General features: G+C 54.0%; 1 protein-coding gene across 1 annotated transcript in view; it reads left to right on the top strand.

The window, feature by feature from the left end:
- The window catches only part of FARP2 (FERM, ARH/RhoGEF and pleckstrin domain protein 2), an 87516-nt gene that overhangs the window by 53626 nt on the left and 12605 nt on the right, over positions 1-21285 (top strand). The window contains exons 11-22 of the mRNA XM_024760193.1: positions 1956-2119; positions 2461-2529; positions 3120-3177; positions 5329-6491; positions 7791-7942; positions 10881-10940; positions 11173-11319; positions 15851-16011; positions 19829-19918; positions 20275-20408; positions 20782-20959; positions 21127-21264. Of these exons, the coding sequence (XP_024615961.1) occupies positions 1956-2119; positions 2461-2529; positions 3120-3177; positions 5329-6491; positions 7791-7942; positions 10881-10940; positions 11173-11319; positions 15851-16011; positions 19829-19918; positions 20275-20408; positions 20782-20959; positions 21127-21264 (2514 nt within the window). The remainder of the gene's footprint in view (positions 1-1955; positions 2120-2460; positions 2530-3119; positions 3178-5328; positions 6492-7790; positions 7943-10880; positions 10941-11172; positions 11320-15850; positions 16012-19828; positions 19919-20274; positions 20409-20781; positions 20960-21126; positions 21265-21285) is intronic.

Genomic DNA, 21285 nt, shown 5'->3' with positions numbered 1-21285 from the left:
TTAAAATTTATTTGTTTAATTTTGGCTGAGTTGGGTCTTTGTTGCTGCACGTGGGCTTTCTCTAGTTGCGGCGAGCAGGGGCTACTCTAAGTTGCGGTGCACGGGCTTCTCATTGCGGTGGCTTCTCATGTTGCAGAGCACGGGCTCTAGGGCACGTGGGCTGCAGTAGTTGTGGCACACAGGCTCAGTAGTTGTGGCGCACGGGCTCCGTTGCTCTGCAGCATGTGGGATCTTCCCAGAACAGGGCTCGCACCCATGTCCCCTGCACTGGCAGGAGGTTTCTTAACCACTGCACCACCAGGGAAGTCCCTTTAATTACTTTATATATCGTTTCAGCATAACTCACATAAGAATTTAAGGACAGGATTCGGGACTGGGGACAGGCTTCGGGGGGTGACCCGCCCAGCACTTCTCACCTAGAGGGCATATCAGCATCCCCGGGGGCGGCCCCGCCCGAGACTCAGCTGTGGGGTTGGCCTGAGAGACTGCCTGTGCGACAAACTCCCAGGGCTGCTGAGAACTCTTGGTCTATTACAGCCAGTCCTTCTTTGGGTAATAAAGCTGAAATGCACAGTGTTTAGCTGTGATCTGAAGAAGCTCCACAGCAAATCAGTGTTGGAGCTTCTGTCCAGAATGAAGAGAGGGGCGTTTCCAATATTCTCATGTGTCTTTGATTGAGAAATTGACCCTTTAATAGCTCTAATTGAAGTAGACTTGATTTTCAGAAAATAAATGTTCCTTTCTTTTGAGATTGTGAGCCAGTAAGGTAATAATTAAATATAAATTTACTGAAATTAGTAAAAAGGGGGAAAAGTAAATGTCTGTACAGTCTGATAGTTGGAAAAATCCAGTACGTCAGACTATTCAGAGATGTTCACATTGTTACATGTCTATCGTACAAAGGAAGTTAGGAAATAAAAAGTAGATTAGCTAAGCCGCTGTGGGGTTGAAGCTTAGGAGGCTGTCAGCTTAGACACACTCTAGGAGCTCAGAGCTCCGGGCCGATCTGGAGGAGAGGCTTCACCTAAGCTTTTCGAAGGCACTTGATTAGCGTTTGTCAAACCCCAGGGTCACGTGCGGCGTGTAAGTGTGTTTGGTAGCAAGTATGAACAGATAGCTTAATTGTTTTTCACATAAATATTTCTTGTGCGGATGAGAGAGAAGTATAAGGAATGCCAAAAGCATGTACAAAATACAAGTAAAAGGCTGCTTTTTTTTTTCCTCTGTAAAAAAAAAAAAAAAAAAAAAAAACTTTCTGGCAGAAAGGACGGGGAGAGAAGAGAATTGTGGCTTTATATTCCAAAGCAGCTCTTCTTTGGAACAGCGTGATGTTTCAAAGTTCCGGACTGTGTCTGTCTCTGCACCTGGCAAGGTTACGTTTTATATCCCTAAGCACTTAGATTTTTAAGATTAAACATAGGAGTCAAAGTATTATGCTCTTTCTGGCAAGTAATTTGGTAATAATATATCATAAGGTTCAAAAATGTGCATTGTTTCTGAGCTCAATATACCATTTCTAGGAATTTATCCTAAGGAATAGCCACGAGAGACAATGCAGTAGTTTCTTCATGGTGATGTTTGTAAGCGTGAAAACCCTGTGTGTCCTGGGCATCTGAAACATCCCAGAAAAACCCCCAGGAGAATGATTGGGTGATAACAGATAAATGCGTCAGCCGGCCTGGAAAGATGCCTTAGTTTCCTAGGTGGGAAAAGGTTACAAAGATAAACTTCAGAATGTTAGCAGTTGTGTAATTGTAGATGGCCACATTTTCCTGATGTTTCTACAATGAATATATACCTTGTGTTTTTCTTCTCTTAAGTGTAAATGGAACCAGAAGTCTTTGTATACAACTTTGAGGAAGAAAATGTGCTAATCTTTAACTTTGGAGTAGCCTTTTGCCTTCCTAAATTTTGTTCTTGATATAGTGACTCGAACCTTTGTCTTTTGTTCCCAGGGGCCTTACCAGGACACCCTGGAATTCGTGCTGGGGAGTAGGGACGCGTGTAAGAACTTCTGGAAGACGTGTGTAGAGTATCACACCTTTTTCAGACTTTCTGATCAGCCGAAGCCCAGAGCTAGAGCCATCCTCTTCAGCAGAGGTTCCTCCTTCAGATACAGGTGGGGCAGCAGTGCCAGGCGGGTCTTGGCCTTGTCTGTGGGACTGAGAACCCGAACAGCCTCAGTCAAGAAGAAGGTGGTGTGAATGTTCCAGAGAACTACACGCAGACTGCAGCTATTGTAAAACTGGAGAAAGCCTATCAAATAAAATAGTGGGAAAAATAGGCTTCGTAAAAACTGTTTAGAAAACTGGTTATGCTTGTTGCAAAGTATAATTTTTAGATGTATATGTAAACTTGTGAGAGAGGATGGGCAAGTCTTACTTTTCCTTTGCTTTTGTGAAAAATTAATGCTGTGAATTACTGTTTATTCTTTTCTTTAAAACCTGATTTTTTTCACAGTGGAAGAACTCAGAAGCAACTAGTGGATTATGTCAAAGACGGTGGGATGAAGAGGATTCCGTATGAAAGGTAAATTTTCTCATCTTCATGATGAAAAGTGTGGGCTTTGAAAATTAACGTTTTGAATACTTTAACCTGTATTTGAGTAAAAATCACTTCAGGTATGTAAACGTGTATTTTGGCACTTGAGTTCTGTTTCTTTTATTTATTTTAATGGTGATAGGTTGTATTTTACAGTCATTTACAGTTACTGTGTACAGATACAGATACTGCTTTCTGGTTCTAGTCTGCATCGCTTAGCTTAGACGTAATGTTCTTACATATTAGACGTAATGTTCTTACATATTAGACGTAATGTTCTTACATATTAGATGTAATGTTTCTACATAGCGTGGTAAACTTTGAATCTGAAAATTCACGTTGTTGCTTTGCCTGTGGAGCTTTTCCTTCAGTGTGAAGGGGACAATTTCACCTCTTCTGGACGTGTAGTGTTTGTTGAGTGCTTGTTCTGTCATCCTGCCATCCCTGGTTGCGCGCCTCACGGTAACAGAGGCTCGGCCACGTGTTTATGCAAGTCCTTGCACGGCACAGCATGTGCTGCTTTAGAAACGGGTCAGGCGAGGAGGGCTGGGGGCTCACAGCCTGTTCTCTGTTTGCAGAAAACACAGCAAGACCCAGATGTCTCTCCGCGCCCTAAATGCCAACTTGCCGAGGCAGGTGAGTCCTTCTGCGTAAAACGTACACGATATAATCACCTGTCCTCTTTGGGGAAATAATCTGGCAATGTTGTAACAAGAGTCCTAAAATTAGCTTTGTCATTTGCGCGGAAATTCCAATCCTGGGACCCTGTTTGCAGAAAGGAGTCCTGAGTGAAGAGAAAGCTCTGTGCATTGAGATGTGTGACAGTGTTGTTTGTCATTCGAGAAATCCTAGCGACCACTGTCTGTGCCGGGTGAGTCACTGGCAGTTCTGGGCGTGTCCACGTGAGGCGCTACTCAAGAGCCTTTAAAAATCTCGTTTCGGGAGAATAGTGCATGAGCAGGACGCGCCCAGAAAATACCAGTATGTGACAGTAGCAGGGTGCAAAGCAGCCTGGGTCACGTCCTCATTTTGATTTAAACAGAGAAGTGTATGCACAGCATCAAACCTGATCTCTGAGCGATTGGATCCAGGCGGTTTTTATCTTCTCTTTGTGCAGTGGGCACAGCACTTTGTGTTGTCAGGAAAACAACTGAGAAATACTCCTTCTACAAAAGTGCAAAGTGCTGTTAAATGCCAGCTTAGGGAGGTGATTTGCTTAGTGAAGCCGTGTTCACTGAGTGCATCTTTTGCTATTATCTTAAGGGTGAAAAGCAGGAAACAAATGTGTATGCCTGTGTGTTTGACATGATCACAGCTATATGAAAACAGGTACTCACAGGTGCACACACTCACTCACAGGAGGCGTTTGGCCACAGTGTCCCAGACGTGACAGTTCTGTGTTGTGAGGCCGGGACGTCAGGGACTCTGTGTTTCAGGTCTGCTTCTCTGCTGTCGCTCCCTGTGTTCACATTTGTGTGTTGACTGCCACATGCAAGTATATTTTTACGGAGAATCTTGCTCTTTTCATGTACTGTTATCTCATAACTTTCGATGTGTGGCTGTATAGTTTCATATTTATACATTTTTATTGCTACACAAAGTTGATTTTCGTTGACAGTTTTGTCATTTATACTGTTATAGTATTTCCAGAAGCTACACTTGTACCTCATATATTAAAGCTCATGTGTCCTAAATTTTTTTTTAATCGGGTCTTTTAAATATCAACATTCTTTAACTCTTCTAGGTACGTTTTCTATTTTGGAATTCCTTGTTAAATCAACTGAAATTAAAAGAACTTATTTTTGTTTCTTTAACAAAGTTCAAATGTGTGAGTAGTCTAAAAGTTACACTTAAGCTTTCAGTTCTCTGATGCTGTCTTTTAAAAATCACAGAGAATATGGAATATGGTCGATGATTAGGAAAAAGCCACGTGGTAGACACACGAACAGGGATTAATCTTACGGGTCACGAGCTGCCGCTTTGTCTAAAGGGGTGGTCGCTGTGCTGCTGCTGCTTCTGCTTTGGCCTGACCACCCCCTTGTGATGTTGTGAGTGCCGGTGTGACACGGCTGTGTCTCAGTGACACGTGAGTGGGAAGGGCTGCTCCGTGTCCCTGCGTGTGGGACTGTGAGCCAGGACGCAGCGCAGGCGCCCGGCGTGGCGAGCAGCCCCTCCCAGCACTCCACGCCTGCCTCGTCAGCCTCTTCCTGCTCATACGCGGGGCTTCTCCTGCGCCTCCGAGATGCCCGGGGCTCCTGTGCACGGCGTGGGCGAGGAGCTCCGTGTGCGGACCTGGCCCTTGCTGCCCGGGCGCTGTGTGGATGCACCAATGCCTTTTGTCCCCCGGTGACCCCTGGCAGGGCGGGGGAGGGCGCCTGGGTAGCTGAGTGGGGCAGCTCACCCCTCCTCCAGCTGCCCAGCCCCAGGGGAACAATGATGCCCAAAGACAGCCCCAGGCAACTTCAGGGTGACCCGGGTGCCAGGGAGACTCAGGGCCTTTAGTGGTGGAAACGACCTTTCTTGTAGACAGGTCACGCCTAACGCAGAGAAAAAAGTGGACTCACAAGGGACCTAAATAGATCCTGGGTCCGTTTGAAACCCTGTCTGCAGTTACAGATCTTCAGTTCTAAAAGGAAAGGTCTGACCTGCTGCCCTCCTTTGTAGAAGCTGTGACAGAAATGTGTGGGTGCGGCTGTACTCACCTGGGCCCAGTTAGCTCTGTGACTTCCCAACAGTAATTGCTCATTTCACGTGTTCCTTTTTCTCTTCTCCTGATTTGATCCCCAGAGCGTCTTGTTCACCGAGGGCACGAGGACTCCCGCGTCCCCGTCTTCAACAAGTGCCTCCTTCTGTTCGGGCCCTGCCTCCCCTCCAGCCCCCGTGGGCCTGCTCGGTTCCAAGGACAGCAGCGGCTCCCCGACAGGGCCCCCGGCTCCCAGCGCCAGGTGGCCAGCTGCAGAGAGGAGCGGCGTGGCCGCGGCCCCGCCCCCCGGGCCGCCTGCATTCCAGCCTTGCCAAGGTGTCGGGTCGGGTCGGGGCGTGTGGAGCTGTGGCCCCAGCAGTACTGAGGGGCTGAGTCGCGCCGCCCTAGGCCTAGAGGCAGGGGGGGCCGGCAGGGAGCGTGCGGGTCACAGTGGCCATGGTGAGGGTGCCTTGACCGTGGGCCCCTCCCCTTCCAGGGGGGCGCCCACGTGTGGCCGGCAGAGCCTCCGGGGGGGCCCTCTTTTCACATTGACAAGCGCCCAGCTGCCGGCGTTCGAGTTCAGAGATGGCGGCCTGGCAGACATCTCCTTCTTTGCCGGAGGCTCTGAGGCCTTTCCTTTCCCCTTCGGCAGTCTGCGCCCGCAGGCCCTGCTGTGTGGCCGCCTGGGGTCTGCCCCGTCCAGCCCGGAGGGGTCCTCCCCGGAGCCGGCCCGTGGGAGTGGGGTACGCGGCTTTGAGTCCGAGGAGGAGGGCAGCCCCGGCGACGCGCACCCTGCCGACACCTCGGAGCTGCTGGAGGTGAAGGCGCAGGCCAGCCTGATGCAGCGCCTGCTCAGCCCGTCTGCCGCCAGCTCGCTCCGGCTCCACCGGTCCGAGACCAGCTCCCTCAGCAACGCGCCACTGCCCGGCAGCCTGTCCGCGCACACGCCCAGCTCTGCCGCCCAGTCCGAGGCCAGCTCCATGGCCAACTTCCCCGCCTGCTCGGTCCGCTCTGAGGCCAGCTCAGCCTTCCATTTCTCGGACATCGTCGACCAGTTAGAGCAGCTCAGCTGCCCGCCCACGACGGCTGAGGACCCGAGTGGCTCCGACACGGACTCGTGGGGCTCCGAGGCCGAGGCCCCCCTAGACGTGAGCCTCTTCTTCGGTAGCCCCTTTGCTCCGACAAGGGGAGAGAGAGTGCTTTTCGATCTGCAGAGTAACGTAAAGAATTTGACTCCTGGAGAGCAGGTCGATGAAAACCTGTCCTGACCGTTCCCAGCTTCCCTCCTGGGTGACCCTCACCTGCTCGGGGGGTGAGGGCTCAGATTGTCGGCTTTCGATACGGAAAGTGATTTGTGGTCACGGCTACATATTCCTTTTTCACCCTAATTCTCTGATTGATTGTTCTGTTTGGAATGCCAAAAAGTTAAAACTTGCGCTTGGAGCGGTGTTAAAAGCTGTGCCGCAGGTTTGAAATGGATGAGTGTCTCCAGCTCACCCTTCGGGGCCGGTCATCTAGCCCGTGCAGCTTTATTCTTCTGGCGTTTGCTTCGATACAGCAAAGGGGTGCTATGTGTTTTGAGTGTTACACGGTTCTGATTCATGTTGACCTTTAGTGGAATGTGTGCCCTATGCCTGTTGCTGCTTTTTAAGGTGAGGTGTGCGGCCCATGATTAATTATGATGAGGGTTTTGTCTGATTTGACTGCACGAAATCTTGAGCAGGCCCCACAGGACCCAATTCCTGGGGAGGGCAGCGGGTCTGCGGCCTCCTTGTGCTGTGGTCTGGGACTGCCCAGGGCGGCTCAGTGCCCGAGGCTTGGTTGCGTCCATGACTTAGGAACCAGGGACCGTGCTTGGAGAGGCGTTGGTTTAACCTGCAGTGTAAGCGGGACTGTGTCCTTTCCACCTTCCTTGGGGGACGCCACGCACTCGGTTGCAGGGGAGGCAGAACCAGACACACCAACCGGCCCAAGGGGCATGGCGTTGGCTCGAGCCGGCCAGCCGTTTCCTTGGGGCCGACGGGGGCTTGTTCCCTGTGGGGACTGGGCACCCGGGGCCTCCCCAAGCTGCTGGGGACTTGGCCTTTTGTAGCAGTGGTGTCTCCTCCGGTCAGGTGTGCACCCGACACAGCTGCGGGCTGATTCTGATAGACCCCATCCGCACGCATCCGTCCAGAGGCCTTGGGCAAGGTCATGTGTGTGGACAGGCCAAGGTGGCTGTGGCCCTGGGGGCACTGCGCTCCACACCCCGCGGACGTGGGGCCAGCGCTCAGCACAGGCTGCGTGGCCGGGCCCCTCGAGGGCTGGATTTGTCACCGAGTCCATGGACTGGGTCTTGTGCTTCCTTCCCGGTCTCACCTGGTGGAGCAGCACCGTGTTTAAAGGCTAGTTTTCTTCCTGAAAGTCCCATTCTCGCCGTGTGTGTGGACCCCGTTCCCGGCGGCCGCGTGGAGATTGCCGGGGCTTCCCTGCAGGCTCGGTCGCCGTCTGTCGATGGTGTCGATGGTGTCAGTCGGGTGGCAGCAGGGGCTTCAGCCTAATGGGTCGGTACTTTCCATCCTCGCAGCTGCCTTACCGCCGCGCCGGGTCCCTCGTGGCTCTGGTCCCGGGACGTTCACACCCGTCGCCCCCGCACCTCCCAGGCCATGGGTCCATCTGCATTGGTGCTGACTGGCCGGCGTCTGTGGAGAGACTGTGTGACCGTGACCGACGTCACTGGTGAGGATGGCACGTCTGGGACACTTTGTGTCACTGAAAAGATGCACCGTGGGTGTGTCTGGCAAGGAGCTGTTACAGATGCTGTCCATCCAACGCTTTTCCTGAATCTTAGTTGACACGACGGCTGCCTCTGTCCTTGGTCGGTTGTTGTCTCCTGACTGTGCCCGCCGATGCTCCGAACTAACAGAGTGTCCTTTTGTCTTTAAAGCAGCCCGTCCTTGTGTCTGGGCAGAAAGTCTGAGCCAGCAGAGCAGCCGGGGCTGCAGGATGCGGGGCGGGGTGTGTGGGGGGTGTGTGTGTGGTCGTCGTCACATGTCGAAGAATCTGAGTAAGTCCTGTTCTCAGACGTCTTTTACTGGACCTTCCTGTTAAAGGTTTTGTCTTGTTTTTTCAAAGAAACTTCTTTTTCTGGGGATAATTTTCTAGCTTTTGTTTAGACAGTTTTCAGGATATGCAGAAGCGGAAAGAGGCGTATCAGGAGTGAAGCCCAAGCCTGTTGGGCAGGGCCGTCCTGTGTCCCCCCCGCCATGTCTCCCCAGGTGTTGCCCCCCTCCTATAAAGTGGGCCTGACGCGCTGACGACCTTCCTCAGCGCTCACGTGTCTCTGAAACGTAAGGCGCCTCCTCACTGGCCCCACGCAGACGTCACCCCACAAGGTGGACGAAGTGCTGGCCGACGTCTGGTTTGCTCAAATCGGGATCCAGACCCGGTCCGCGTGCTGTTCAAGGTCGAGATAGCCCGTCTGTCTCCTCTTCCTCTTTCCCATTTGTGCTGATGACTTGCAGGGAAGCCGAGCGGCCTGGGCTGTCGTCGGTCTGCCCCTCAGGCCCTGCAGCCTTGGAGGCTGGACCTGAGCTGCATTGACTGCTGACCCCGACCCCTGACCCCCTCCCTGTTCCACGCATGGGCAGCGCGGCTCTAGAACGAGCCCAGCATCCCAGACGCTCTGTGGACACTGCTGGTGAAGGTGTTATTTTCAGATTCAGGGTTAGCTTTTTGGTCAGATTTGGAGAAATTTTGAACAACTTTCCTTTTCCAGGGTGTTCACAATATGTTTAATTTTACAGCTTTCCTTTTATATTGAAACCATTTCTTTAATATCAGTTGTGGCTTCTTTGGACTCTGCCCACAGCCCTTCTTCCCCTTCACTCGAGTGGGAGGAGCCCCCTCCAGGAGGGGACCCTTCGGCAACCGGGAAAGTGAGCCTGAAAGATAGATCCTACAGGTCCGGTCTTTCTGCTTGTAGCCCAGGCAGTGGCACTGTCGTGTTCTGTCTAGTAAGAGCTGGCTTACAGGAAACATTAAAATATCCAGCATGGTTCTGAGTGAGGCCAGCAGCCGGCCTTTGCTGGGTTTGCTGAAGGCTGTTCGTTGTGATTGCCTTTTATTTGAAAAACACGTTATGCGGTGGCACCACCTTGGAAGGGTGGCCCCGTAGACCCGGATTACAGGATGAATGTGCAGATTGGTGTGGGACCCACAGGCTTGGGAGCAGCCCTTCTCACGCCGGCGCCGGCCGCTGAGAGCGCGCCGTGGTGCGCTTTGCTCCGCCCACGGGGGAGCCCGGCACTGTCACCGCAGCCCAGAGGCGGTGCCCGCCGTCCCCGCCAAGTCCCCTGGAGTGACGCCCTCCACTTACGTGGACTGTTTATGTTCACTAGCTGTCAAGTCTACGATTGTCTTTCCGTTTCCAGGGTCTAGCGACAGCACAGCCTCACGCTCACGTTAGGCAGGTTGACGGCACTAAAGCAGGAAGCGGCGCGTCCCGTGTGTGCCTTTTCACATCACACAGGAGCTCTCTCAGTGCGGGGTCAGAGCAGGACTCCTTTTTCCAGTTAACACGCGTTTTTAAAATGGTAGTAATGATGGAGGGATGGGCAATGAAAACCCTCACAAAGAAGTTTAACGTGGAGAACTTTGATCATCCCCAAGGTCGTCACTTTGCAAAGTCCTTTAATTGCTCTGGTGCTGTGGGTGTGGTTTTCACCGCAGGCATTTTCTCACCTGCTGCTCTGGAGGGGTGGCTGAGCACCAGGCGTGCTGTGCTTCCGGTCCTGTGGCGCACACGGGCCACGACCCTACGTGTGTGTGACAAGGGATGCCAGTTGTGCGTCTTCAGGTTGTGCTGCTCCCTCCTGGTTCAGGGAGCACCAGAAAGAAATCCATTCTTGGAACAGTTACTTTGTAGGTGAAAATGTTAATGTTCTCTCAGGCACTTAAAGTTGGGCATTTCAGTGTCTGTTCTCAAGGCCACGGATTCACTCGTGGGATTGCGCCCCGGCCCCTGTCCTGAAGTGACAGAGCTTGTCGCAGCTGGCCGGGGCGCGGGGGCCGCTGTGGGACTGTCTCTCCACGCAGCGCCCTGCCCGCCGTGACCCTGGATGCTGTCTTTTGCATGAACGTATCTGTGTCCCCAGGAATGAGGAGAAAAGGGGGTGGCATTTCCCTGTAAACCTGAACTCGTTCATTCTTTAAAGACACATTGACGTTGCCTGGTCTGTGGTTCTTGAAAGTTTGTTTCCCGTTGAAATTGCCGTTTATAAATTTGCAGATATGTACTAATTCAGAACTCTTTGTTTACTCAATAAAATAAGGGAATATTTGCTATGGATTTTGATGGCTTTTTTAGCTTCCTTTCCCTCTACTTGCATACAGTTTTGATTTACACCCATGGAAGGTTATCTCATGTGTCAGGTGAACCCCGGAAACAGCCCTGTATCTTTTCACATCACCACCGACATCTGTCTTCATAGGCAGTTGGCCCCATGGAGCCCACAGGCTGTCTCATGCCGGCTGTGGGTGGCGACGCCCCCATGGAAGGCCAGTCGGGGAAGTGCCTTGCTTTTCTCAGCGGCCCCGCTCGGGCTCGTGGCCCCTGTGGTCAGTGTGCAGAGGGGGGTGTAGGAGAGCCAGTGGTCTGCCGGCTCTGGGCCCGCAGGAGCCTCCAAGGTGCCGGCTGAGAGCAGCACCGCTGGCAGCTTTGGGGTTGAACTGCGCGGTCCGTGGGCTTATAGTGCACAGAACACGTGCTGTTGGCTTCTTAACTCTGAAAATGAGACCGTTTTATTGCCTTTTTCCCGCAGTCAGCTAGACGCCACCTGATAAAATCCCTGGCCCGAAGCGTGGCAGCTGCTCAGATTCTGAACTGGCCTTTCCTCCTGGACCCCCTCTCGGCTGCCGCGAGCTTCTGCTGCGTCCACGGAGCTGTCTGCCTCTTCGGCCCCTCTCAGGCCTCGGGGCTGCCCCACTCCTGCGCAGCGGCTGCAGCAAGCCGGCTGAGGACGGGGTGCTCAGGGCAGCGCAGGCCCCTCGGGGCGGGGGCCGGGCTCCCTCTGGGGTCTCGAGGCACCTGGCGCCCAGTGTGATGGGGGCGGGAGGTGGCTGGCAGTGTCTAGAAAGGCCCCTGTTGGCATGAACTCCCTGGGGGACCCCCCCTTAGAGCAGAGGACAGTGGATCACTGGGGTCTCCATTTCTTCCCCCATCACACCGGCCCGTCCCTCACTGACGCCCCCACTGCCGTCACCCCCGCGGGGATGAGGTGGCGACACCTCCGTGATGAACCCAGTGGATGCACAGGGTGACCAGTTAGGAGGGTAAAAGTTGTGTGGCCTTTACTTCCAAGAACGTTCACTCAGGCTGCACCTCCTTCCTAACACACGTCACCTCCACACTTCCTAGTTTACTTGAATAGTTTGTTTCGGGGCCCTTGCCTCCGTCGCTCCAATAGTTCAGAAGATCCATAAGTCACAGCTTCTCAAACTTTAGACAAAATGTGTCATTTATTAGAACAAGGACGTGTACCCTGGACCACCTACCCGTGTCACGCAGAGGAGACCCCACACCTGGCGAGCGTCATCCGGACAAGTGGCCCAGAGTGTGAATCAGTTGTTGTAGGTTGGCACCCCCGTTTCTCTTAACAAGGAAGGAGTCTTGTTTGCTTAGAAGGAAACAGAAGAGAAGACTCGGGAAAATGCCCCTGGGTGCGCCACGCGTGTAGACGTCACCCCCTGAGTCTCAGGTGACCACAGCCACTTCCAGACTGAGCCGTCACAGCCCTGGGAGACAGACGAACACACAGCAGGAGGAAGGGGTGAGCTGGACCTTGGGCCCCTCGGAGTAGCCACTTCTTTACCTCCTACTTTTATTTTATGAACCATGTTTCCTATAAGAGACTCGTGACGTCCCAGTTCAGAAGTGGAGCCAGACGTGGTTTCCTGCGACTGATCAGGGTCACGCTTACCTGGGTGCTTTGGAAAAATCAGCTTTTCCCTTTTCTTATGGGATTAGTGATCACTGTTCCAGCCACAGAGGGAGCTTCTAGATCTTACACTCCCTCCATCATGTTAACCTTCAAACTTGACCTTGAACTTTCCAAACTGGAGCTGACTCTTGCTCCGCTATAAGGCAAAAAGTTTCAAAATTGTTTATTTTATTACAGAGTTTTGAAGAAGAGAATTTAAAGGTATGAAATAAAAGTAGCTGAGCTTCCTGTCTAAATGTGATGTTTCTCTTTCATCGCCTGGTCGGACGATAAGGAGGTTACACAAAGCACGGTACTGCGCTTCTCAAAACGATGTCAAAAATTATCAGATGGATATTTAGAAATGTTTGGAAATAAAGAATGCCACAAAGAAAATCATCTCCCAGGGTGGCTCACTGCTGACTGACTGAAACGAAAGTTTTACCTTTGCAGTGTTTTTTTTTTTTTCTTTTTTTTCAGTACGCGGGCCTCTCACCGTTGTGGCCTCTCCCGCTGTGGAGAACAGGCTCCGGACACGCAGGCTCAGCAGCCGTGGCTCACGGGCCCAGCTGCTCTGCGGCATGTGGGATCTTCCTGGACTGGGGCACGAACCCGTGTCCCCTGCATCAGCAGGCGGACTCTCAACCACTGCGCCACCAGGGAAGCCCTGCAGTGTTTTTTTTGAAGACGGTCAAACCTTGCACCTTTGAGAGCAGAGGCTGCCTGTGAACTCTGGGTGGACAGCAGAAACGGAGAGCTGTCCACCCATCCCAAAGCATTTCCTTTTGGAAGCATTTCCAAACCTGTCTCGTCTGCAAGGATTTGGTGGTTCTCGGTGCCACGGTGGGGCAGTAGCGCACCACCTACGTGTGAGCGGGTCCTGTGACTCAGAGCAACATTGACTCCTCCTGGCTGTTTGACAGTAGAGGACCTTGGACGCAGAGGTCTGGGTTTACAAACATTGAAGATTCTTCACCATGTCAGTTAAGACTACACATACTCTGTGGCACCTAAAACTTGACATTTAGCATCTTAAAAACGCTTACGCAATCTGCCTGTTGGTGTGCATTCTAATACAGGTCGTCCACGTGGACAGGGCTTTCTAAGGTCAGAGCCTGTCACGCCACCACACGGTCCAGAGCAGCCTTCACGCGCCCCGGCCGCTCCTGGAACTGGCCAGCAGAACCACGGCCCCACGGGCGCGCTCTGGGCGTAGGGCCCGCGCGTCACTGGCGTCATGACAGTCCAGCAGCCTCGTTTACTGCCACTTGCTTGAAAACAGCTCCTTGCAGATTTATTCGCTTCATCTCGTAGCGTCTGTGTTGACAGAATTTGATGTAGGTATGATGTATTACGTTTTGATGCGGCTGACAGATTTAATAAAAACAAATGTTTAATGTCTGTTTGTGGTGCTTTTTAATCGAGTCACTAAATGGTGAGTTGACAATTTTTGTGAAATAGTAAGTACAGTTGTCCCTTAGTATTCACGGGGGATTGGTTCCAGCACCCCACCGATAGCAGAACCCCTGACAGGAAAGTCTCTATGTGAGATGGCGTCGTATTTGCATACAACCCACCCACATGCTCCCGGATACTTTAGATCATCTCTACATTAGGTACAACACCTAATCCAGTGTAAATGCTCTGTGAATAGTTGTAAATACGACGTAAGATGCTGTGTAAACAGTTGCCAGAGTGGCAGATTCAAGTCTTGCTTCTGGGACCTTTCTGGAACGTCCTCCCCCGCACCATATATTCCGTCCTCATTGATTGAGTCTTCAAATGTGGAACCTGCAGATATGAGGGCAGCCTTGTCTACAATGATAATATCAAATGATGGCTTTTAACCTTCCTAGAACCAAAACAGTTTATTCCAGACGAGCTGTTTGTCCCGAGGCGGTCACTTGCTGGGCTTTGGTCTCCCGTTCGTCGGCCCGTTTGTCGGCCCCCGAGCCCACCCTGGCCTTGTCACAGGAGACTTCAGAGCTAACACCACCTCCTCACCTGTCACCTTCTGCTATGTAAAAATAAAGTCAGGTTTTGCAAGAACTCTGTGGTAAACCGTGCACTAGTAGCTTTCTGTCGGGCGGGAAGACGCGAGGGTCACCACGTGGACTTGTTCTCACAACCAACGAGGGTGAGCGTCTTGGTTCTCACACCTTGAGCAACACGCCTGGAAGAATAAGTAGACAGCTTATTAGTAGCTTCTACATCTTTTCTGAATTTTCACTGTGTGAAGGTGTCTCGTTATGCAATTCCGGGCTACTTAGGGACACAACGGACCTTGGAGTGTGATCCTGAACAGCTCAGCCGGAAACGAGCCTCTTCTGCAGTCAAAGGAGCCGTGCCTCGGGCACAGCCCAGAGCCCTTGTTCGGTTTGGTCCCTGGAGAAGTGACAGTGCAGGCCTGTCGGGGGAGGGGACGTAGGCAAGGCACGCTCTTTTAAGGTGGCTTAGCTTATTTTAAATGTGTAATAAAAGCAGATTTTAATAAAACTCGTTCCGATAATTTCACGTCCTTACGTTGTCCAGGTTTTCTAATGTCAGTGAACGTTTCTCTGTGTCTTAAATCTGTGTGGTTGTGAGAATCCCAGAGGAGAGCTCTGCTATCCGGCATTGGTAGCCCATCCCCAGAAGCCCTGGGTGGGGTCCCGGCTTCCAGAGCTCTGAACTTGTCAATGTGAAAATAAGGGCTCCCTCCCGCCCTCAGGCCACGGTGGAGGGCTGCAGGGGCTTGTGTGTGGCAGTCCGGCCAGCAGGAAGCTCTCTGCACCAGCCTGCCTCCTACACACTTCACGCTTTAGGCTGAATAAACTAAGTTTTGGGTCTATAAACTGGTCACCGTGGGTAACTGCATTTGGTCCCCAATCACAGTGTGAAAGGATCTCGTTTTGAAACCCGTTGTGTTACTTCTAGCATTTTGTAAACCGACTTAATAATCATACTTAGAGATAATGGTAGTTTGGGTGTTAAAACGCTATACATTTAAAAACCCAAGGTAAATTTCTATCTTAAATTGCTTTTGAACAGTTAAACGTCTCCTCTAAAACTCTGCTTTAAGGTGACTTTCAAACGTGGCATTTAATAGTTACTACTCTCTCATAGAAAAACATTAGAAATAAACCTTTGAGGATTTTTTTACATAGAAAAGAGAATTTCTTGATCACAAAATGTTGGATGAAATAGAACGAGGCCAGAATTTTGGCTTCAGTCTGGTCAAAAGCAAACATTATTTTCAGAAGGGGAAAAAATTAAGTTACTTTTGTGGTATGATTCTAGAAATCAGAGTAAAATCCTTGCTAACGAACAATTCAGGGAAGTAGAAAACAGTATGACGAGTGTGATCCAGTGTTTTAAGTGAACGGTTAATGAGTTTGGCCTTAGAATACACGTTCTTTTCCAGATGAGTCAGCGTCAGTTTGGCCTCTTACGTGCGCTCCCTCCTCCCCGTTGGCTCTATTGTGCCTGCATCTTCCCCGGGAACCAGAGCCCTGGGCCAAGCCGCCCTGGAGGTTCTCTGGGGAAGCGGGCTCTCACTTGTCACCTGTTCTCACCGTTGCTTTATGTCACACTGAGGCCTGCGTGTCTCCGGAAGGGCCTGGTGGCAGGTGCTGTCCCTTGGGTCTGCCCTTCTTCATCTCTCGCTCCATCGCCCGTTCACTTCCAGGCCTTTCCGTGGAGAGTCCTCAGCTTCCCTCCACCCGGAAGACCCCACCGAGCCTGAGCCCACTGGGCCCAGCCGAGCAGGGCTCCTCTCCCCTGCTGAGCCCCGTCCTCAGCGACGCTGGCGGAGCCGGGACGGACGACCAGGAGGAGCTGAGACACAAGGTGGGCGCCCCCGGGGGGCTTGCTGCTGGGGGCCTGGGCAGCAGGGGCTGGGGGTTCTCCAGTCCTGAGACCCTCCCACCACCTCCGAGGCGCTCGGGGTCCCTCTGCGCCAAGACGGGCCTCCTCATTCCTTTCACGTTCCTGGCGCCCGTAGGTTCCAAGTGCGGGGCTGTGGATCCCGGGGACCTGGGGGCCTCAGCCTCCCCGCTTTGCTGGGAGGAGGTCTGGGGGTCAGGCGAGGCCGTGGGGCTGGGGGCTGAGGCGTTCCGGAGGTGCGTCCCAGGGGCTGGGCGTGTGGACTTGTGGGAGAAGAGTGAGGTCAGTAGGCAGAGCGCCACGGACCAGGCAGAGGAACGTGCCCGCTCGCTGGTGAGGCCACAGCCTGAAGCATCGCCAGCGAGGCCCTGGCCCCCCAGATGCACGCTGGGAGACCCCCAGGTTTCCTGATGACTCCCCCGGCAGGTCCTGGAAGCCTTGGCCTCAGCTGGCCAGGCCTTGGGCTCCCGCGTCGGCATCTGACTGCCCAGCTCGGGGTGGGGTGCGGGGGTGCTGCCCAGCCCTCCCTCGGAGCCCGTGTGCCAGCTTGCTTCCTGGGATCCCTCCTCCTTCCTGTGTCTCCCACTTACTGTGCTGTTTCTCCTTTTTAATAGAAATTGGTGGGGACGCACAGTATTGGGAAGGCCTGAAAGGGAAGGTGGGGTTGCTCCCCTGCCTGTGTGTGGGCACCAGGCTCGGGGCTCTATGGGGACAAAGCAGGGCCTCTCCCTCTGCCCTGACCCGGGGCCTGCGGGCAGGTCTGCTTGCTGGTATGGCTGGCAGAGCAGCAGCTGTTTTGCTGTCTCTCCACTGAGTTTCCTAAGAGGTGCTCTGGAAATCAGGGGTTGGCCCTGGCTACCCAGGCTGGCCACCCACGAGCTGCTGCTGACCTCCCTACTGCTGGCATCCCCTTGGCACCTGCAGTATTACTGTGACCTCAGCAGTGATGCTGCCGTGGTTGTTTCTGAGCGTCTCTCTGGGCACCTTCACCCGCCACGGGAAGAGGAGCTGGTCTCGGGCCTCAGTGGGGACCCAGGCAGGAAATGCTCACCGGCAGCGTGCGTGCGACGTGTCCGCGATCCAGACCAGAGCCGGGACGCTTGGCCACAGGGAGACCCAGGCAGGGAGGGCCGAAGCCACCCAGACCAGGACCGTGGGCCTCCTGGGGCAGCTCTGACCCCAGAGAGCTCACTGAGCACACAAGCTCAGTGATTTTTCAGTGGATTTGAAGAAGTCATTTTTTAATAGCACAAAGCCCAGAAAGAAAGAATTGACGAGCATGAAGTTTAGAAAGGCGGCCTGCAGGTGTCCGGGGCAGGACACCAGAAGATGCCATGGTACCGTGTGGCTGCCAGTGTTGTGGGAAAAGCTGGCGTGAGAAGCAGCCCACGGGCGCTCCACACACAAGTCCCGGAGGGAGGACAACAGGACAGGCTGTGAAGGGTCAGGTGGAACCTCCTGGTGTCCCCGCGGCTGAGGGGGTGGCTGCCGTAGCAGTGGCCTCCGGGACACACAGGAGGAGCGGCCTCTGCTGCTGCGACCGCCCTAAACTCCCCAGGGCCCCGGGGAGAAGTCTCAGACCCCACGGTGCAAACCCGGTCCCACCTTCCTCCCCGAACGGGTCACCTGCAGACTCGGACCCTCGCCCTGCCGCACTCCTTCCCTCGGCCGACTCGCCACCTCCCCCCACCCAGACCCTGACCATCAGGGTCACCACCCCTCAGCCTGGCTCTCCCTTCCCTGCGCCTCCTGACCAGCCCCGGCCCCCAGACACATCCTGGGCCCCGCGCACCCCGATGTGCTCAGATAGGCCTCAAACACCCTGCCTTCCCGCCCCGCCGGTGACCACTCGGCTCACCTTGTAGCCCCCCATCCTTGACCTCTGGGCTGGCCCCCACCACCCAGCCTCCTGGCCCCTCCCTCTCTAGGAGGCAGCCGTCTGTCCTGCCAGCCTCCACCCCACCTGCTCCCTTGGTCCTTCTGTGTGCTTTGCTGCCCAGCTGGGTCACTTCCCCGGTAGCTGGAGTTGCTTCCTGCCTGGGAGGCTGTCAGCTCGAGGGCAGGGACCTCTGTTCCTGGGCACGTCCCAGGTGCCTGTTGGCATGGCTGCAGACGTGGGAGGGTCGGCCCTAAATCCTCCGTCCCGGGGAAGAGCAGCGGGGCGAGCGTGCAGGGACGGAGCAGGACCAGCTGTCCGCCAGGTAGGAGAGAGTGGAGGAGAGGCCATGCACCGACCTTGACCGAGGCGGAGGCAGCTCTCTGAGGTGTGCTCAGAGCGGGGTGGGGCCCTGCAGGGATAAGACACAGCCCCCAGCCCAGGTGGGCACAAGGCCTGTGCTTCGCTGGGAGCGCTGCGCTGCCCTTCCTGCTCCTGAGGGTCCTGTCACCGCTGACTTGCCTGTGGCCCCTGCAGGTGGTCAGCGGCCCTGTCGCAGGTTTAAGAGCCCCGGGGCTGGGCCACGTCAGCCAGCCGCCGGCTCTAACCGCCGGCACAGATAAAACGTACATCGCTTGGCAAGTTTAATGACTTCTGTGTGAGTTAGGCTTAACTGTTGCTAATCACATACATTCATGCATGGGCAGACCTCGTATTATTGCGCTCCGCAGGTACTGCTTTTTTTTTCCTACAAATGGAAGGTTTTCCCGATAGCATTTGCTCACTTTGTGTCTGTCACATTTTGATAATTCTCACAATGCCTCAGACTTTTCCTTTATTGTTACGGTTGTTGTGGCATCTGCGGTCAGTGAGCTTTGACGTTACTACTGCCACTCACTGAGGGCTCAGATGATGGTTAATATTTTTAGCAGTTAAGTAGTTTTTTTTGTTTGTTTTGCTTTTTTTTTGGCTACATTGAGTCTTCGTTGCTGCCCGTGGGCTTTCTCTAGTTGTGGGGAGGAGGGGCTCCTCTTTGTTTGGGTGCGTGGGCTTCTCATCGCGGTGGCTTCTCTTGTTGCGGAGCACGGGTTCTAGGCGCGCGGGCTTCAGTAGTCGTGGCTCGCAGGCTCTAGAGCGCAGGCTCAGTAGTTGTGGCGCACGGGCTTTGTTGCTCTGCAGCATGTGGGATCTTCCTGGACCAGGGCTCGAACCCGTGTCTCCTGCATTGGCAGGCAGATTCTTAACCACTCTGCCACCAGGGAAGTCCCAATTAAGTAGTTTTTAATTAAGGTATGTACATTGTTTTTTTAGACATAATGTGGGAGTTCCCTGGCAGTCCAGTGGTTAGGACTTGGTGCTTTCGCTGCCATGGCCCCAGGTTCAATCCCTGGTCAGGGAACTAGAATCCCTCAAGCTGTGCAGCATGGCCAAAGGGAAAGACACAAGGCTGTTGTACCCTTAATAGGCTACAGTATGGGGGAAATGTAATTTTATGCACTGGGAAACAAAAAAAATTCATGTGACTCACTTCGTTGCAATATTAGCTTTATTGCGGTGGTCTGGAACCCAACCCGCTATATCTCTGAGGTGTGCCTGTATCTGTGTGTTAAGCAGCTACAGTCCTGTGAGTGACATCTCAACAGTGATTTCATCACAAAATGAGTGATTAGCTTCACTATATGTTGCTGTTTAAACAGCAGTTCTTTTCTCAAAAAAGAATAATATAAAATGAGAAGAACATCTGGGGGCGATACAGCGGGGCTTATATCTTTACTTAGAAGTGACGCTCTCAGGAGGTGCACGTGAAGATCACGTGACAGCGTTAACTTGAGCAGAAGAGCTGGCGGCTAGGACCGTCGGCGACGTGGCCGGCTGACACGCTCACGCTGTCTGCACTTCTTGCAGTGTGCGCCCGCGGACGAGGCCTACTTCATAGCAAAGGAGATTCTTGCTACAGAGCGAACATACCTGAAGGATTTAGAAGTTATTACCGTGGTATGAAACCTAAGTCCCTTGTTGCTTTGATTTTCTTAATACTTCTTAAATCTGGGCCAGAGACACAGGACCCCCCCCCCCCCCCCGAGACCTGCGTGTGTGTGTATGTGTACATGTTCTGTTAAATATATCTGCCTTAAAACATGTCTACGTCAGGTCAGAATATTGGGTCCGATTTTTTGTGAACCTGGGAATATATCCCTTCGAAGCTTTTCACCCAGAATTGCTTTCTTCTGTTGTGAAAACTGGCTGGTCAGCCGTGGCACTGATTTGAGCTGGCGTCGTGGGGGCTCCGGGGCCGGTGCTGTGTGTCGTCAGGGGCCAGGTCCCTTGGTCACCCTGAGCTCTCCCGGCAGTGGTTCCGGAGCGCTGTGGTCAAGGCGGACGCCATGCCTGCGGACCTGATGACCCTGCTCTTCTCCAACATCGACCCCATCTATGAGTTCCACAGAGGCTTCCTGCGCGAGGTGGAGCAGAGGCTGGCGCTCTGGTAACGCCCTGCGTCCCAGCGCCCGCAGGCTGCCCCGCCCGCGTTACCACCCCTGTGCGCCGGAGCTTCCCAGCTTCCTGGCTAATTCACAAGGGCCGCTATTGCCCCGAGACAGCGTTAGTCCATAGGGAACATCACTCGCATTCACCCTATTCCAGAGGAGAGGACAGGAGCAGGTTAAAAGGAGACCCCTTTTTGCCCGGTCACCAGCATTTCGAGGATGGCTGAGATGTGCCGACTGCCTCTGTCAAGTACGGCCTCGCCCTCAGAGGTTCTTGCTGAGCCTGGGACCCACCATGGCACTGGCAGCAAGCGAAGCGTCTCTCGCACGCTGTCGCGAGGTTTTGACCGTGCCTGTCCGTCTCCACTCCAGGGAGGGGTCTTCCAGCGCGCAGGCCACAGGCGACCACCGACGAATCGGGGACGTCCTGCTCAGCAACATGCTTCAGTTAAAGGTAGCGCGGGCGTGCGCGCGGCTCTCGACCCAGCAGCCGGCCGAGTGGACGCCGGCCTCCCCGCCAGGACAGTGTTCCCCTGAGAGTGGTGCACAAGTCAGGGCAGCCTTCCCCTCGGGAAGCGCGGCGTCCCGGGAGGACGGCGTGCAGCTCAGCCCGCGCTCCGCTCCGAGCGCTATTCCCCTCGGGGCAGGTCCTCCGAGAGCCGCCTTCCGCGCAGCGCAGCGCTGGCCGGCACTCCCGTCCCGACACGCTCTCCTCAGGGTCAAGAGCGCTCCCCAGGGCTGCGTCCCGCCGGGCCAGGCTCCCCGCAGAGCCGCGCGCCGGTGCAGCTGCTCCTGCTGAGCTCGCGCCCGTTCCCGGCCTCTCCTGCGGCCTCAGCGCTCCGGGCGGCGGCGCGGGTCGTGCTTCCAGCGCTCGGC

This window comes from Neophocaena asiaeorientalis, unplaced genomic scaffold (genome assembly GCF_003031525.2).
Source record: "Neophocaena asiaeorientalis asiaeorientalis breed wild unplaced genomic scaffold, Neophocaena_asiaeorientalis_V1.1 scaffold185, whole genome shotgun sequence".
NCBI lineage: Eukaryota > Metazoa > Chordata > Mammalia > Artiodactyla > Phocoenidae > Neophocaena > Neophocaena asiaeorientalis.
The sequence above is the reverse complement of the archived record's forward strand: the minus strand, read 5'-3'. Positions and strand labels throughout refer to the sequence as shown.